At 40.3% G+C, this 18,997-nt stretch overlaps 1 protein-coding gene across 1 annotated transcript in view; it reads right to left on the reverse strand.

Annotated features, from left to right (window-relative positions):
- Positions 1 to 18,997, reverse strand: part of LOC123508806 (carbonic anhydrase-related protein 10-like) — a 209,147-nt gene that overhangs the window by 134,591 nt on the left and 55,559 nt on the right. Inside the window, exon 2 of the mRNA XM_045262722.1 lies at positions 1,956 to 4,077. Coding sequence (XP_045118657.1) covers positions 1,956 to 2,031 — 76 coding nt within the window. The 5' untranslated portion in view covers positions 2,032 to 4,077. The remainder of the gene's footprint in view (positions 1 to 1,955; positions 4,078 to 18,997) is intronic.

Genomic DNA, 18,997 nt, shown 5'->3' on the forward strand with positions numbered 1-18,997 from the left:
CTCTCTCTTTCTCTCTCGCTCTCTCCGGGTAAGAGAAAATTTTAATGAAACTCGAAAGGGAAGGAAAGGAAGAAAGTAAGACAAACTAAAGAAAAGAACGGAAGAAATGAAAGAGAAAGAAAGAAGTGTTCACAGGTTAAATACACACCTGGCTTAGTTACCTGTTCCTTCTCCTTCTCGCGTGTAATTAGTGGCATTCACCTGTGTGTGTGTGTGTGTGTGTGTGTGTGTGTGTGTGTGTGTGTGTGTGTGTGTGTGTGTGTGTGTGTGTGGGTTGTTGGGTACGAGCATTATTCTTTATGTTGCTTGTTAAAATGTTTTCTTTTTTTTTCATCTTTTTTTTTTTTTTTTGCATCTCACTCAAAACACGAAGTAATATTTAATCTTTTTTTTCATTTTTCCTTTATTTCTTCACAATTTTTCTCTTAATTGTGAAAATTGTAATGTTTTCTTTTCCTATATTTTCCTCATTGAAGACATGAAGTAATGTTTCGCTCTTAATTTCTTTCCTAGACATCTTCAGTTGTGCATTTCATTCCGTATTAAAACTTAATCTGTCTGTTTTCTTTCTTTTTCTTTTCATCTCCATATTTTTTTCCTCACACAAAACACGTGGTACTTTTCCTTCTTAGATTTCTGTCTTTTTTTTTCCTTCACTTGCTCACTCGGCACTAGAGAAAGGAGAGAAGAAAAAAGAAAGAAATGATAAAAGGGAGGGAAGGATTACTTAAAAACGAGACAAAGCGAACAGAGAAGCACGTGGTTTCATGGATGAAGCTTAAAAAAAAGGCTTTCAATTGTAAGAGAATGGAAAGAAGAATTAAGAGAAAGAGAAGAAAGGAGTTACGAAAAAAGGGACTAAGAATGATTTGAAGTGAGACAAAGAGATGAGAAGAGAAAAAAAAATAGGTGTTTTATGAATGAAGTTTGAATGATACAAGCGTTCAATGAAAAGTAGAAGGATAGGAGAATTATAAAAAAAAGAAAGTTTGAAAAAATAAATGCTTAAAAATATGGCAAAGAGGAGAAAAGAAGAGAATATTATGTGTTTTATGATTGAAGTTTGAATAATACAAGCTTTCAATCATAAGCCAATTGAAAAACTAGAAAAAGTTTGAAAAAAATGATTAAAATGAGACAAAGAGGAGATGAGAAGAGAATAATCCATATTTTATGATTGAAGTTTAAATAATATATGAGTAAAATAAGAAAAGAAACAAGAAAAATAAGAGCAGATATAGAAAAACAAAGAAAATATGATGAGACAAAGAAAACAGCAAGAGTATAAACTTGAAGTGATGTTTGAATAAAGAAACACTCAATTCTTTCACGTTGCAATTATTCACGACACCTCACGGAACATTGGTCAGCGTGGCGAGTGTCAATAAGATGTGTGTCGTGTCCCGCGCTGGAGGAGACTTCTTAGATTCTGTCGCTGTTCAGTTAACGATCTCACTTCATGCATTAGAATACTCAAAGTTACGAACATGGGGCGAGTTTTCACTTTACGAACCGCCACACACACACACACACACACACACACACACACACACACACACACACACACACACACACACACACACACACACACACACACACTCACAGAGCTAGTTCTTACCCCTAAAGTAACTTTTCTAATGGCTTGATAATAACTCTTCCTTGACACACAGAAGCACATTCCTCACTTTAACACCAGCACACACACACACACACACACACACACACACACACACACACACACACACACACACACACACACACACACACACACACACACACACACCATTCACCTAAGCCAGAGTGATTAAACATATGGCTTAACCCAGTTCTTAATGCTCTTGATCCTCTTATTCCTCATTAATACTCAAAACAATAAGAGACAAGCAACATTTTATATCTAGCATAGTCCATCGTGTATTAAGTACGATAATTTGATAGCAGGGTACGATACTTACCTGCCGGGGTCCCTTCGGTGGCAAGGATGAGGATAACCAAGGTGGCGCAACTAAGGAACACCCTGGAGGCCGCCATCTTGCACCAGGGGGAGTCAGTTCTAGGCTGGAGGGTCGGGAAGTGGCGTGGCAAGATGGCGTGGCATGGACTTAGCGGCAGTTCGAGTCTTCACGGGTCATCTAACACTTTGTCACTCACACACACACTTGCAAAGACTCCAGGTTTGCTGAAAGGTCCTTAGCGTCACTTACTGTCTAGTCCATTCACCCTCTACTACTCTTTTTTTTTCTCCTTCTCTCTCTCTCTCTTCTCCCTCTCTTATTTCCTCAACGCTACGGGTCTTTGATGTTTGAGGCGAGTAGGCGAGTGGCGGAGACAGCAACGAGTGAGTGAGCGAACACCCGTCACTACTCGCTTTAAATGGAAGAGAGACGCCTGCTGCTCCTCTTCACTCAGTCCATTTGAAGTTTTCCACACTTGTACGTTTCCTTTTAGTGTTAACTGCTCTTTGTATTGTCCGTAACAGTCCAAGTGAGGCGGACTTGTTTGCGTGTGCGTGTCTGTATCCCTGTGTGTGTGTGTGTGTGTGTAAGTGAGTGTGCATATGTTTCTTTTCGTTCGTTTTTTGTTCCTGTCTCTTTTCGGTTAGTTAAGAGGAGGGAGAGATGACGATGCTGTGATATTCCTGGTGGAGGTACAATGGCGCCGCTGCCTCAACCCAGCTCAGGTATTGATTGGTGTTGAGGTGTTTCGTGCGTTTTCGTCCCCGTCAGGTGATCGCGCGCCTTAATCACCTCCAGGAAGGTTCTTTTATAATGCATTTCTGTTCCCGGGAAGAATCGGATCGCCGGTATTTTTAGTGGTACCTCGTGTCCGTGCGTCTGTTCTCCTCCTACTCCGCCACTCCAAACCCCACTCTGTTCAGACACGCGGAGGTGATACGGGTTGATTTACCTGTCGGTCTCACGAGTACAGTGATCAAATAACTTAAAACCGCACAATATTACAACATTTTCATATCTTTTACATGTTTATTTCCACCTGGCGCTGTGTTCACTGTTGTAAAAGTCACTGTTTCAGCTTGTCCTTCATTGTGTTTAAGAATTCCACGTTGTTTTTATAGTCTCACATATTTATTTTCACCTCCTTCCCTCTTACTGTTCACCGTGCTCGCCCTCTCCTCTGCGTTCTCTCATCCTTTTTCTACCGAGGGGCGGCAAAGAGGATTACCACAGACTCTAAAGGTGTTCCAGTGCTATGTGTTATTGTGGCCTCAAATTCAAGCACTCCACACTTAAGCACACACGCTGCCTCCCTCACGGCCGCCACGTAACGCCAGGTGAGTTTCTGTCAGGTTGGCGATCTCAGTGTACCCTCGTTCTAGAGTCAAGGAAATGCGGCTGTTGCATGCTCTCACCGCTGCCTCTGTGTTCTTGCGCCTCCGTGTGTTGCTTCTGCTGAGGTTGTCATAGTTTTTTAAGTTGCACTGTGTTGGGTTAAGTTACTCGTTTCTTATTCTTTTTCATCAGTCTTTTGTTTTGTTTTGTTTTCTACTGTTATGTTAGGTTAGTGGTTGTGGACCTTGTTTATTTGCCACAGTCAGTTCATCAGTTTTTGTTGTCTTTTTAGAGTTTAATTTATATATACTTATTTTTTTCAGTTTCCAAGGATTTAGTCACAGTTATTCCCTTCCTGATAACTTATTCATTCACATTCTCTTACTATTTCTTATTCCTTCCCTCCTTTTTTTTCACACACTACACCGCTTCATGATTCCCTGTTCAGAATGTTGAGAGTTATGCCTCGTCGTGTATGTGTACGTATGTGTATGTGTGCAGTCCGTATCTAATGTGCTGTGTGTCTTGGCCGTGCTGGGGGCTGTGGCGGTGAAGGAGGCGGGGCAGAGGTGTCGTAACTCCATCTAGCAGCCCTGATGCGGAGGCACGGGAGGGCAGAACGCGTCACCATACTGCAGGAAGCCTTCAAAGTACTGTTGTTCCTCCTGTCACTTTTGTAGGTAGTGGTGGTGGTGGTGGTGGTGGTGTGTTGGGCTTGGCTCTCCGTGCTAGTGTCTCATTTTTCCTTTGCTCGTTCTCGTTTCCGTCCTTGTCCTCGTCCGCACGCCTGTAAAGAAAGAGGGGAGGGGAGGGTGAGGAGTTTGTCAAAGATTAATTTTCAATGTCTACACGTTCGCACACACACACACACACACACACACACACACACACACACACACACACACACACACACACAGAGAGAGAGAGAGAGAGAGAGAGAGAGAGAGAGAGAGAGAGAGAGATATATATAGGGCGAAATGAGACACGAGACAAAATAGAGACGAAAATTGTGGTTGTGATGGAACAAAAAGAAGAAAAAGAAAAGGAAGAAGAAGAAGAAGAAATGAGACTGGCAACTGAATGGACCTTTTTTTTTCCTTTATATTGTTGTTGCTCTTGGCCAGTCCTCTCTTACATGAAAAAGTAAAAGAAAATAGAAAAAAAAATAAAAAGAACAAACAATGGAATGAAAATTGATAATGAAAACAAAAAAGATGAACAATAACAACAAAATGAAAAGTAAAATAAGGAAACAAGAACAGCAAGATGACCTAGGAAACAAGGAAGGGGTGTGGATGTGGCGGCTCTGGTGGTGGAGGTGGATGTTGGGTGGTTGGGAGGTGAATTGCCTGGTAGTGGATGGCTTGGATGGCTCAGAATTGGATGGTTGGGCTGCGTCACCTTGTTTATGGCGTCCTTAGTGAAAGATTACGGCGCAGAAACTCATTCCTTTCACTTTATTATCTCTAGCGATGCGGTGCCTTGAATATTTTGCTGTTATTGTGAGTCCCTGCAAATATTATTCTATCCTGCCTTCCCTCGTCTTTTCCCGTGTGTGTGTGTGTGTGTGTGTGTGTGTGTGTGTGTGTGTGTGTGTGTGTGTGTGTGTGTGTGTGTGTATCTCTTTCTTTCATTCCGCTTATGGTGTTTGTCTACTTTTGTTTATTCATTCATCATTTGCTGTTTCCTATCCAAGTTTCCTTAATCTTTTCTGTGTGTGTGTGTGTGTGTGTGTGTGTGTGTGTGTGTGTGTGTGTGTGTGTGTGTGTGTGTGTGTGTGTGTGTGTGTGTGTGTTTTAATCCAAATCTTCATCCTGTGTGTTTTATCAGACTTGTGTTTATTCTTTTATTTTTTTTCTCTTAGTTTCATTCATCTTTGCTTTTTTTTTATTTTGATCCAAATCTCGGCTTCGTTTGTTATTGTTGTTGGGTATATGAAAGTGTACGTGTGTGTGTGTGTGTGTGTGTGTGTGTCTGTGTGTGTGTGTGTGTGTGTGTGTGTGTGTGTGTGTGTGTGTGTGTGTGTGTGTGTGTGTGTGTGTGTGTGTGTGTGTGTGTGTGATCATGTTCATTTCTGTTTATTTTCATTTCTTGCATTCAGTTCTTCTATTTTTACAATCTCTGCATTTTTAGGTTCACATTTTCACTTCTCCCGTTACTCTGTTTCGTCGAAAAATTTATCTTTGAGTTTCCCGCTTTTATTCATCTTATTCTAAAATTCATGTGTGTATTTTTATCGGTTTACCTTGTGTGGGGAAGAAAAGTTACATAAAAAGATATTTCTGAATGTGTTTTATATCAGATTATACAAATTTTCCTCAGACTTTCATTTAATCTTCCATACTTTCCTTATATTCTAAAATCTTGACCAGAAAACCTTATCAAGTGACGTGGAAGGAAGGCACAAAAATATACACAAACATCTCTCTATGTATGTATAAAGTCACCTTCGTATAGCAAGATTATACTGCATTGCATACTTCTATCCAATTTTCCGCTATTTTTCTGTATTCAAAAACCCTTGTGCATTTTTTTTTTTTTATCTGGCTACGTGTCAGGGAATATACAAAACGCAATGTTGATCTGTGTACATATGAGTGTGTTTTGTATATTTATGCCTTTTTCATTTTTTTTTTTTTTTTCATTGTTTTCTATTTTTAGTCAACGGTCGTCCATCACAGCCCCGCCACGCAGCAAAGCCCCCAAACCTCACCGATATTTTACGCTAGTGCCCCTTATTACGAAGAAAACGGGCTCACTGAATCTATTTATGGCCAACTGCAGCGTGTCATATTTATTCAGCAACACCTGCAACGGGACGCACCTTTGATTAACACCTGCACACCTGACTCCACACATGAGCCTCGCCTTATCATACCTGTTTGGCTTTTGTTTGTGCATTCAAGTGAGGTTGGGTTAAGTTGGGTTGGGTTAGATTCGGTTTGGGTTAGGACAAGTTAGGTTGGGTTACGTTGGATTGGGTTAGGTTAGGTTAGGTTTGGTTAGGATAGTTTTAGGTTGAGTTAGGTTTGGTTAGGTTAGGTTGGGTTGGGTTAAGGTTAAGTTAGGTTAGGTTAGGTTGGTTTAGGTTGGATTAAGATTAAGTTAGGTTAGATTAGGTTGGGTTAGGTTACGTTAGGTTAAGGTTTGTGTTTTGCTTTGGTTATATTTATTTGTTATGTTAGTCTTATTTTTTTTCTGTTCTATTTTTCTTCGGTCTACTTTTTTCTCTTTCCCTCTGTTCTCCTTTATTCTACTTTTCAGTCTTCATATCTCTGTTTTAGTACGTTCTCTACAACCCTACTCTGTTCTGTTTTCTACTGTGTTCTTTCGTCCTGTACTCTATTCTGTCCAGCCTTTGTTCACCCAAGCTCAATTCAGTTTGGTGAGCGCAATACCATCACCACCACCAACCCCACCACCACCACCACCACCACTACCACTGTTAATTCCCTGCAGAGCAAAAAAAGGTCCATCCCCAATTTTCCTCCTGTAGGTGCTGCTGGTTGGTTTCCTGCAGGATAGAAAAGAGGAGAGAGTAGTTTTCCTCCCCACAGACAACCAGCCAGCCACCCACCGCCTCGCTCTCCCTCTCTCCCTTCTCTTCCTCCCTCTCCCAGTCTCGTTGCTAATTTTACGGGGCTCGCCTCTCCATCTCCCTCTCTGTCTGCTTCGTGTTCTTTCTACAACGCCTTTGGGTTCTCGATCAGGCTGTCTAGGGAGGGTGGGGAGAGGGAGAGGGAGAGGAAAAGGGGGACGTGGGGAGGGAGAGAGTCAGGGAAGGAGGAATGGAGGGATGGACTGAACGGATGGGTATGAAATGGAGGAAGTGTAGGGTACAAAGATGCAGAGAGAGAGAGAGAGACTGAAAGACTGAGAAATAATAGAAACAGATAGACAGAGAGACAGAAACAGAGAAAAAGACACAGTAGATCAAAAGATTAAAAAATAAAGATGGAAACAGAAATGCAAAAAAAGTCAGAGAGGCAAAGAAATCTCACCCATTGTTATGAAGGACAAAAAATCCAATATAAAGCCACTTCTTTCACAGGTAGAGAATACAGTTACCTGCCTGCCTCCCTTGTCTCCCCTGGTCTGGCGCCTCTAACTGCACCTGACGAGCTGGGATATTCCGCCCCAGTATCGTTATTGGATTTTTGTCCGCGCTAAGTGTGTTGCGCGAGAGATTGGCCAAGTTTTACCTCATAATGTCCCCTTTTTTTTCCCTCTCCTTAAACCGCAATTCCTTTCTCAGTATCACATTTGCTAATTTTGACTCGTTTTCTTTTTTTTCTCTTTTTTTTGTAGTTTTGGTTTCTTTTTCTTTTCTTTTTTTTCAAACCAGTGACAGTACGACGTGTTATTGGCTTTTTTGTTTGCTTTTTTGTACTTTTATTCTTGGTTTTTATTTCTCTTTTTTTTAGTGAGTGCGACAGATTATTGGCCTTTTCTCTTTCCTAGTATTTTCAATTTTTCCTTTTTATATATATTCAAGTGACAGTAGGAATATTTTTTTCTCTTGTTTTGTATCATTTTTATAAATTTCTTTTTTCTTCTCTTATTTCTTTTTTCTAGTGAATTGCAAAGTTGTTGTTTTTTTTCTTATATTTCATGACTTTATTTTCAATTTTATCTTATTTCCATAAATTTACCTTTCAATATCATTTTTAGTTATATTTTTCTCTCTCTTACATAGTTTATACAATTTTCATAAGTCTTCTTTTCAATGCATTTTTTTGTTACAACGCTTTATCTTTTCCACTTTCTGATATTGTTTTATTTCCCCGAGTCTCTTTCCACAAATTTCCATAGCGTTGCATTCGTTTCACAATCTGTAAAGTGGCTGAGTGAGGGACGCAGCATCTTATCATCAAGCTCCACATTAGAAGCGAGTTTTGTAAAGATTATCCGCATAGGAAGATTTGCTGGAAAACTATTGTCCGTAATCTCCTTGATATGCGAGAATCCCCAATGCCAATGATGCGTTTTCCAATCAGCCTTTATTTGACGGGAAGCGAAAGAGACGAAAACCAGACAAGAAACCAAACTACTAATCTTTCTCACCTGAATAGCTTTTGGTACAGACTCGCTTCTATTTTTGGATGCGAGTGAAGGGAAGGAGTGTGAGAATGTGTCGTGTTGGATATCAGTTACAGTTGTGTGTCGGGAGGAGGGGGATGTAGTTCAGGTGGCAGGCAGGTGTGTGTGTGAGGGGAGGAGGGGAGGTTATAGGACAGGTGGCAGGTGTGCTGGGGAAGGGATGCAGGTGTGAAATGTTAATGAGAGATGGTTCGTGTTTTAAAATAGACCGGTGATGATGTTTAGGTGTTGTGTTATATTTAAAAGGATTGTTTTATATGGTACACAAATGGAAAATGACGATGGTAGTGATTAAATTCGTATTACTTGGAATAACATAATTGATAAAGATAATATGAGTACTTTTGGAGTAATGATGACAATAGTAGTGATAATTGTAGTAATATTGATAACTATGATCATTGTAATTGCATAGTTAATAATGACACAAATAATAGCGATAGTCAAAGTCATGTTAATCTTTCAATACTGGGATGCATTTTTACCATGAATTTGGGGTAGAATTAGATGATATTATTAACGTTAGGAATGGTCTATGGAGGTCAGAACATTAATGGCCAGAGTCTTCACTATTTTAACCCCCTGAAGTTGTATAGAATCACCAAATAGTAGCCAGAATGAATACGGAAATGCGTCATGAACTGAAGGCGTAAATAGTAGAATAACAGAACAACGAACTACTGCTGTGAAATTATTGATGGAAACACAGTCTCAGAAATCACCTGACATTCACCCCATCCTTCCCATCACCATTCAGATATCAGGCAAACAAAACCCCGTCAACAGTGCACTTGTGACTCCTGCTTCTGTGTCTCCTGAGGTCTTGAGAATATGCGACTCCTGTGGCTGGAGAGATAACCAGGAGTGGCGAGACTGCTACGGAGTGTTTTCCACGCCACGAACCATCTCATCAAATCGTCGCTGCACTCAATTGTCTCTTGTTAGGGAACGGTTCAGGACAACTTGAGAGTCTTGCTTCATAACAGACTCAATCATTTTCAGTAATTGGAGGGTTTATGAGCTGGACAATTGTATGCTGGACTCGTCTTTTTTGTTCTCGTCTGATGAAGGGATGATGGTGCATATTGGAGTCACTATTATCTCATTGTTGTTGTCACTATTACTTCACCATTACTCTATTGTTGCAGTCACCATTACTTCATTACTCTATTGTTGTCGTCACCATTAATTCACTGTGGAATCACCATTACTTTATTGCATATGTCACCATTACTTCATCGTTCTCGTCACCATTACTTCATCGTTCTCGTCACCATTACTTCATCGTTCTCTTCACCGTTACTTCATTGTTGCAGTCACCATTACTTCATTGTTGCAGTCACCATTACTTCATTGCTGTCGTCACCATTACTTCATTGCTGTCGTCACCATTACTTCATTGTTGCTGTCATCATTACTTTATTCTTCTCGTCACCATTACTTCATTGTTGCTGTTACCATTGAGTCATTGTTGTCGTCACCATTACTTCATTATTTTCGTCACCGTTACTATATTGTTGCTGTCACCATTACTTCATTAATGCGGTCACCAGTACTTCATTGTTGCCCTGAAAATTGCACAAATTCATTCGCATTGCTATAACCATGATTTGACCAAATGTACATGATTTTCCGAGTGAGGGAGACGTTGTATGCACCCTTCAATCTTCCCTTATTACACTTTCTTCACCTTTTTATTACTTAGCCTCTGCAAAAACTTTAAAAAAAATGCCTTAGAAATTACACTAGTTCATTTCTACTGCTATAATCGTGATCTGACCAAATGTACACGAGTTTAACCCCTTCAGTACTGGGACACATATTTACCTTGAGTTTTGTGTACCATTAGACCATTTTATTGACATTATTGGTAAGGGTGTGTTGAGGGCAGAAGAGTAATGGCCACAGCCTTCACTATTTTAACCCCCCAGATGAGTCTCTGAAGCTGTGGAAAGTCACCAAATAGTCGCCACAATGAATATGGAAACACGTTCTGGTACTGAAGGGACTATGAAGACAAGCTCAATTTTTACTCCACGAATACGCTCAAAAACCTCAGTATTTCTCATATAGCCCCCTCTCGACTACACTCAATCATACCTAACCTATTCTCAGTTGTAAGAGGATGTTTTATGTTCCAGGGTCCGTATTCAGAAACGCTTTGCCCTCTCACTGCGACTATTTTCCAAGGCCGCAGAGATGATTAGCGGGGTTTTCAAGAGTGCTTCTCCTGTTAATAATGTAGAAATCATGTCATTCTGCCTCTAAAACCGTAAAATCACCTTTAAAAACAGGTGGAAAATTCGAATAAACCCTCTTGTAATAGTAGAGGTGAAGCCTGGAAGTGTTTGAGAATACTAGCCTAGGAGACATGCTCAAAATCTTTCTATTCGCAAATAACTAGGAAGCCTCTGTTGTGTGCTCCCTTCACCCTTTCCTTATCAACATCGGCGAGAGCTTCGGGAAATACCTTTAAACTTACACGGGTTCCCTTTTTTTCCCGGTGGCATGAAATAATGAAAGTCTTTGTCCTTGTCATCAAGAGCGGTCCGTACCAAGGCGTCCCTCATCTTGCAGGGCTTCACCGCGTCATTACTGAAGCTCCCTCCACATGAAAGACACGCAGGCATTGTTTCATTAGCGAAGGAAGCTGTGGATCCAAATTTCAGACATACTTCTTAATACTGAATTATTTTTTTTCTTTTTCTATGGATGGGGAAGGACAGGAATTGAAATGAGTCACTGAGTCTTCTTTTTATCTTTTCTTCTTACTTCTTGTCCTCTATCAGGTGTCTCTCTCTTACTTTGAAATAAATAAGTGAGGCTCTAAATATTTTAACAATCTTCCAAACATACACACTGACCATTCAACCGTCCAGCCATGCCATCCCAGATGTCCTACCCTCAAAATGTGCCAACTTCTTTCCAAACACACACTGAACATCCAGTCATCCATATATAGCCCTCCAGACATGTCACCTTCCTTCCAAACACACACTAATAATCCAACCATCCATTTATACTCTTACAAACACACTAACTTCCTTCCAAGCACACACAAAACATCGAACCATCAATCTTTACCCCTTCTAGACACGCCAACTTCCTTGCAAACACGCTCTAACCATCCAGCCATCCAAATATACCCCTCAAAACCCACCATCTTCCATCCAAACACACTAAACATTCATCCATCCATCTTTACACCTCCAGACACACTACGGTCCCTCCAAAGATACTATAGTCATCCAAATATCCATCTAACTCCCCCAGACATGTCAACTTCCATCCAAACACACACTAAACATTCATCCGTCCATCTTTACACCTCCAGATACACTACGAAGCTTCTAAACATACACTAACAATCCAAACATGCACTTCTATTAATCCAGACATATACTCTTAGCCCAAACTTACACAAGCCATCCAGCCATCCATATATCTAACCAACCAAGCCTCCAAAACCCTCCAATGCTTATCGATCTCTTTGAAAACCCTTATCGCTCCGTAGAAATCGATATTGACAGGTTCAGGTAACAGTAAACAAGAGGACGACTAATTAACAAGAAGACGAGTAAGCTTCCCGTTTTCTGTGGTAACGATGCCTTAAAGAAAACAGAGCGAGGCCGTAAAGGAGCCGTGTTGTGTCGTAAACTTAAACCTTTATTTCCATTGCTTTCTGCCGTGTTTCGTCTAAAGGAGAGAAAATTGAAACTCAAATAAGGGAGTGTTTCTTTGAGTACTCTTACCTGATGTGGTCTTGTGTGTGTGTGTGTGTGTGTGTGTGTGTGTGTGTGTGTGTGTGTGTGAGAGAGAGAGAGAGAGAGAGAGAGAGAGAGAGAGAGAGAGAGAGAGAGAGAGAGCAAAACAAACCTATACAAACTTTCCTTAAAAAAAATACAGAAACAACAGCCATCTTGAAGCTACACACACACACACACACACACACACACACACACACACACACACACACACACACACACACACACACACACACACACACACACACACACACACACACACACACACACAAAAAAGAGAAAAGAAGAAAAAAAGGAAAAAAAGGAAACAACAAAACACCAACACATCTAAAAAGAAACCTTCTCTCTCCCTCCTCCTCCTCCTCCTCCTCCTCCTCCTCCTCCTCCTCCTCCTCCTCCTCCTCCTCCTCCCCGACCACTCAACAGCACTCCTTCTAAAAGCTGGCCAAGGAAATCCACCACGAGCATTGGATATCGAAGGTGTGTGTGTGTGTGTGTGTGGGTGTGTGTGGGTGGGTGGGTGTGGGTGTTCAAGGTGTTAAAAAAAGATATACACGCTTTTTTTTTTCTTGTTATTGACTCAGCCTGACTCAGATGATTCCAATATTCTTGCTGACTGGAATGTGTGTGTTGTGAGGAGAGGTATTCCTGATTCCTGCTGAGTACCGTTCCTGCTGCGTGGGTGGTGGTGCTTCTTCGGGTGATTCTTCTTCTTCTTCTTCTTCTTCTTCTTCTTCTTCTTCTTCTTCTTCTTTTTCTTGTTGTTGTTCTTTCTTTCTTGTTCTTGTTCTTGTTTTTTGTTCTTGTTCTTGTTCTTTTTTCTTTTCTTTTCTTTTTCATTTTCTTCTTTTTCTTCTTCTTCTTCTTCTTCTTCTTCTTCTTCTTCTTCTTCTTCTTCTTCTTCTTCTTCTTCTTCTTCTTCTTCTTCTTCTTCATCTACTTGTTGTTGTTGTTGATGATGATGTTCTCCTTCTTCTTCTTCTTCTTCTTCTTCTTCTTCTTCTTCTTCTTCTTCTTCTTCTTCTTCTTCTTCTTCTTCTATCGTTTTTGTCTTCTTGTTTCTTCTTCATCATCAGCATCTTCATCGTCTTTTTCTTCACTTTTTGCATTTTTCTTTTTCGTCTCCTCCTCTTCCTCCTCTTCCTCTTTATGTTTTTTTTCTCTCTTTTTCCTTAATTTTTGTTTCCGTTCTTCTGCCTTTTCTTCCTCTTCCTCTTCCTCTACCACAACCACGACTTACTCCTCCTCCTCCTCCTCCTGCTCCTCCTCCTCCTCGTACTTATTATTTCCTCACTCTTCTCTTCCCTCCCTCTCTTTTTTTTTCTCCCTTTTCTCTCTCTCTCTGTCACTCCCCGTCTCTTTCCTCTTCTTCTTTATCTTCTTTCCTCTTTCCCTCTCTCGCTTTTTTCATTTTCATCCTTTCACATTCTTTCCCTCGTTCCACATCTAAATTTATCTCTTTTTATTCATCTTTTGACTTCATTCACTTTACTGTCATAGCTTTCCTTTCTATCTTTCTATCTATCGATCTAATAAAGCAGAATAAATGCCTAAAACAGTCAGGCTCCTATTTAAACCTCCCTTTGTGTTCCCTTGTGTTCCTGGACCCGCCATAATCTCGCGCCTTCCTCCCTGCAGAGACGAATGGTAGGCTCACCGTCTCCCTCATCTGCCTCCTCTCGCCCGTGGCCGATATTGGGATCATTGCAGCGTTATAGGTAGTTATTGGTTTTCTATTATATTTAATGAGAACGGAGTCGGGGCGATATCTCGTTAGCAGGCTGACTGTGAGACGCAAAACTATGAGGAGGAGGAGGTGGGGCAAGTTGGTCACTATGGTTTTCGTGAGGATAAGAAGAAAACGAGGAGGAGGAGGAGGAGGAGAAAGAGGAGGATTAAAAAAAAACATGCCTTCGTTACTATGGTTTCGTAAGTATGTAAAAGTGAATTAATACTCAAGCAATGCACAGGAAGAAGAAGAGGAGGAGGAGGAGGAGGAGGAGGAGGAGGAGGAGGAGGAGGAGGAGGAGGAGGAGACTGATTCGTTTAGTTTCATAAAGACACAAAGAAGTAATAGCTGCAAGAGATTTTTTTACTATCTCTCTCTCTCTCTCTCTCTCTCTCTCTCTCTCTCTCTCTCTCTCTCTCTCTCTCTCTCTCTCTCTCTCTCTCTCTCTCTCTCTCTCTCTCTCTCTCTCACTAGCATGTGTTACATCGCTTCCTTCACCAACAACTCTCTAACAAACTGGTGAACTGGGAACATATTTTGACAGTTAATTATCTTCTTTTCTCCTCTAAAGAATAATTAATACTCTTTCTTTATTTTTTGTTGTTTTAGGTGGAGGTGGTGGTGGTGGTGGTGGTGGTGGTGGTGGTGGTGGTGGTGGTGGTATCATTATTATTATTATTATTATTATTATTACCGTTCACTCAATATGATTTTTTAATAGTTTTTTTTTATTCCTTGTCTTTCATCTGAATAACTCCAGTCCCTTTGTTGTTATTGTCATTATTTTTACTTTTTTTTATTTACTTTGTTTTTGTTATTGTTGTTATTATTCTATTCCCTTTGCTACTGTTCTTATTCTCTTATCTTATTCTTGTATTCTTTTCTTGTTATGTACTATTACTATTGCTATTACTATTTTTATTACTATTGTGTTTACTTTGTTATTATACTTCTACTATTTATCCTTCACTAGAAGATCTCCTTTTTTCCTTTTTTCCTTCTTTTTTTCTTTCTTTTTTCATTCATTTTTTTCTTTTTCCCTCTTTTCCTTTCATTCCTTTATCCCTTTTTCCCCTTTTTCTTTCTTTTATCCTTCTTTTTTTCCTGTTTTCCTTCTTTTTTCCTGTTTTCCTTCCTTTTTTCTTTTTTCCTCTCATCAGCTCTCTACTGGTTTGTTCATCCTCGGTTCATTAACTTTTTTTTACTCAGTTCGTGTTTTTTGTCTCATTTTTTGGTGCGTGTGTTTTCCAGCAAGCTTGTGATCTCCTCCCTGGATTTTCTTTTTTCCTGTTTGACTATTTTTTTTTTTTTTTTCCTCTTTCCCATCGACTACCGAAGCCAGACTTTCCTCCTCTTTCAGCTGGAGAGGTTGGCCTGTCTTTCTCTTTATTTTCTTCTCTTTTTTTCCCTTCTCTCTCTCTCTCTCTCTCTCTCTCTCTCTCTCTCTCTCTCTCTCTCTCTCTCTCTCTCTCTCTCTCTCTCTCTCTCTCTCTCTCTTATTCCATCACTCATTTTATTTCTCTTGTGTCTTCTTTCTTCTCTCTTTCCTTCATTTATTTTTCCTTTTCTCTCTTTCTTATTTTATCACATCTTCTCTTTTATTCTTTTTCTTATTTTCTTTCCATCTTTCTTTATTTCTCTTCTTGCCTTTTTGTTTGTCTCTTTCACTTCTTTTATTTTATTTTCCAATTAATCACCCCCTTTCTCTCTCTCTCTCTCTCTCTCTCTCTCTCTCTCTCTCTCTCTCTCTCTCTCTCTCTCTCTCTCTCTCTCTCTCTCTCTCTCTCTCTCTTTCACTTGTACTCTTTCATCCCTTTTTTTTCCTTCTTTTCTTTTCTTATCTTACTTTTTATCATTTTATTCATCATCCTTTTTCTTCCTCATTTTATTTCATTTTTTTTTTTCACTAATTTTCTCCATTCTCTCTCTCTCTCTCTCTCTCTCTCTCTCTCTCTCTCTCTCTCTCTCTCTCTCTCTCTCTCTCTCTCTCTCTCTCTCTCTCTCTCTCTCTCTCTTTTTTCTGTTTCCTTCGCTCTAATCCGCTTACTCTCTTTCTTTCTATTTTTCCTCTTTCTCTTCCTTCTTCCCTTTTCTCTCTCTTTCTTTTATTCTTAGCTCTTCACTTTTACCTCCATATCTATCTATCATTTCTCTTCTCTATTTTCCCTCTTTTAATTCCACTTCTTTCCTCCTCTCTCTCTCTCTCTCTCTCTCTCTCTCTCTCTCTCTCTCTCTCTCTCTCTCTCTCTCTCTCTCTCTCTCTCTCTCTCTCTCTCTCTCTCTCTCTCTCTCTCTCTCTCTCTCTCTTTTCCTCCATCTAACTTCATTCAAATCCTACCATTTTTTCCCTTTTTTCTTCTTTCTTTTCCCTCTTTTAATTTTTTCCTCCATATCTTTAGTGCTCTTAACTTTCCTCCCTAACCTCCAAATTTTTCCTCCTCACCTTTCCTCCACATCCTTTTTCTTAATGTATTTTCTCTCCCCTCCCTCCTTTCCTCCTATCTCTCCACCTCCCCTCTATCCTTCAAACAGGTGAGGGGAAGTGGAAATGGAAAGGAAAGAGAGAGAGAAAGTGAGGAGAGAGAGAAGGAAAAGGGATAGAAAACAGATAAACCAGAAGGGAAAGAGAGGGGAAGAAGGAGAAATGGAAGAAAAACAAGAAGAAAGAAGAATAGCAAAAAAGGAAAGAAGAAAAGAGAGGAAAACGAAATGAATTGGAGAAGAAAAGATAAAAGAAGGAAAAGGAAGAGGGGAAACACAGTAGAGAAAAGGCAAAGAGAAGAAGAAAAGAAGAAAAGAGAGAAAAGGGAGGAAGAAAAGGAAAACGAAGGTAAAAGGGAAAGGAAGAGAAGAGATGGAAATAGAGGGGAAACACAGAAGAGATGCAAAGGAAGGGAAGAAAAAGGGAGAGGAAAAGAGAGAAGGGGAGAAGAGAAACGGAAAGGAAGGGAGGAGAACAAAGGGAAGAGATAAACAAAAGAGAAAGATAAAAAAAAAAAGAGAAGTGGGAAGAGAAAAAACAAAACGAAAAGGAAGAGAAGATAAATGAGGGGAATAGAGGGGAGACAGAATACATAAAAAGCAAAGGGAAGGGAGAAGAAAAGAGAGGAAAAACTGAGACAGAGAAAAGAGGATAAGAGAAAGAGAAGGAAGAGAAGAGAAGTGAGGGGAATAAAGGGGAAATAGAGTATATGGGAATCACAAGAGGTCACCAGTGTCCTTCATCCCTCTCCACCCCCACCCCCACAAGAAGCCCCTCCACCTAATGAGGGAGAGGACGCAGGAGAGGAGGAGAAATATTGACTGAAAAATTTTACTCTTGTTAAAAGTTCATTAAGTAGAGATGATGAGGAGGAGGAGGAGAAGAAGAAGAAGAAGAAGAAGAAGAAGAAGAAGAAGAAGAAGAAGAAGAAGAACAACAACAACTACACTACTACAACTACTACTACTACTACTACTACTACTACTACTACTACTACTACTACTACTACTACTACTACTACTACTACTACTACAAAACAATTAAAGAAGAACATGAAAAAAGAAAGAACTAGAAGGAAAAAATAAGAAAAAGAAGTGAGTAAAAAGACGTACGAGAAAAGAAACAAAGATCATAAAGAAGAAAAGAAGTGGAGGAGGAGGAGGAGGAGGAGAGGAAGATTGAGGAGAACTGTAGCACAACCTTTCTCCTCCTCCTCCTCCTCCTCCTCCTCCTCCTCCTCCTCCTCCTCGTCCTTTCCTCCCTTCCTTCCTTCCCAATCACTAAGAACCAAACCACCACCACCACCACCACCACCATCAACAAACCAGCATTTTCAACCTTAAGTATAAATAGCTTTGGAAATATAATGAGGGCTGCGTTCATTATAGGAGTTGGTGTGGCCACAACCTTGAAGACAGTGCCACGCCCCTCCCTGTGCCTCGTAGTACCTCGTAGCGCCTTAGATGGAGTGAGTGAAGGAGTGAATGAAGGAGTGAGTGAAGGACTGAGAGGAGGATTGAGGGGAAGAGTGAGGGAAGGAATGAGTGAAGGAGTGAGCGAGAGTGAGTGAAGGAGAGGGGAAGGAGTGAGTGAAAGAATCATTGAAGTAGTGAGTGAAGGAATGAGTGAAGGAGTGAGTGAAGGAACGAGGGATGAGTTACGGGTGAATAAATAGATGTGAGTAAAGGCCAGGTGTGAGAGTGTGTGAGAGAGAGAGAGAGAGAGAGAGAGAGAGAGAGAGAGAGAGAAGAGAGAGATGATTAAGGGTTATGTATATATGTACGTATACCACAAACACATCACATACACATACACACATACATACATACATACATACATGAACTGCATTGCGGACTGTACACACCACCACCACCACCACCACCTACAACAGCAATAGCAACAGCATACAACTTACACAGCAGTCACAGATCTCCCCCTCTCTCACTTTCCCTCCCTTCCCTCCTCTCCTCTCCCTCTGTCCCTCTCTCCCTCTCTCTCCCTCTCTCCTCTCTCCCTTCCCTCACTCTCCTCCGCTATATAATTACTCAGGGACAGCAAATGTAATATATTTTCACGCCAGCGAGTAATTGACATTATTATTATTATTATTATTATTATTATTATTATTATTATTATTATTATTATTGTTGTTGTTGTTGCTATCATTGGTGCTGTTGTTGTTCCAGTAATAGTAATATAGATGTTGTTCACTAAACATTTAATCGCTCATTTTAATTTTGACATATGTAATTATAACGAGAGAGAGAGAGAGAGAGAGAGAGAGAGAGAGAGAGAGAGGTTTCACTTTACTCCTAACACAAAGAGAACACAAACGCCTCTTTTATTTTTTCCCTCTCATTTTTCTTTAATTTTTCCCCTCTGTTGGTTCGCGTGTCGTGATGTGAGTGAAAGTTCCTCAATTACAGAGTGAAGCGTCCGAAGCAGCATGAGTGAAGCTCCGAACCCACATGCTAAAACTGAGGCGTATGCTTGTTCTGCTTTCATCTCTCTCTCTCTCTCTCTCTCTCTCTCTCTCTCTCTCTCTCTCTGATTAACCATATTATGTTTTTTTCCCTCATGTTTTGTGTCCTTAGTTGTTATTTTTCTTTGTTTATTTAGTAGTGTATTTATC

The sequence above is a fragment of the Portunus trituberculatus genome, chromosome 25 (assembly GCF_017591435.1).
Source record: "Portunus trituberculatus isolate SZX2019 chromosome 25, ASM1759143v1, whole genome shotgun sequence".
NCBI lineage: Eukaryota > Metazoa > Arthropoda > Malacostraca > Decapoda > Portunidae > Portunus > Portunus trituberculatus.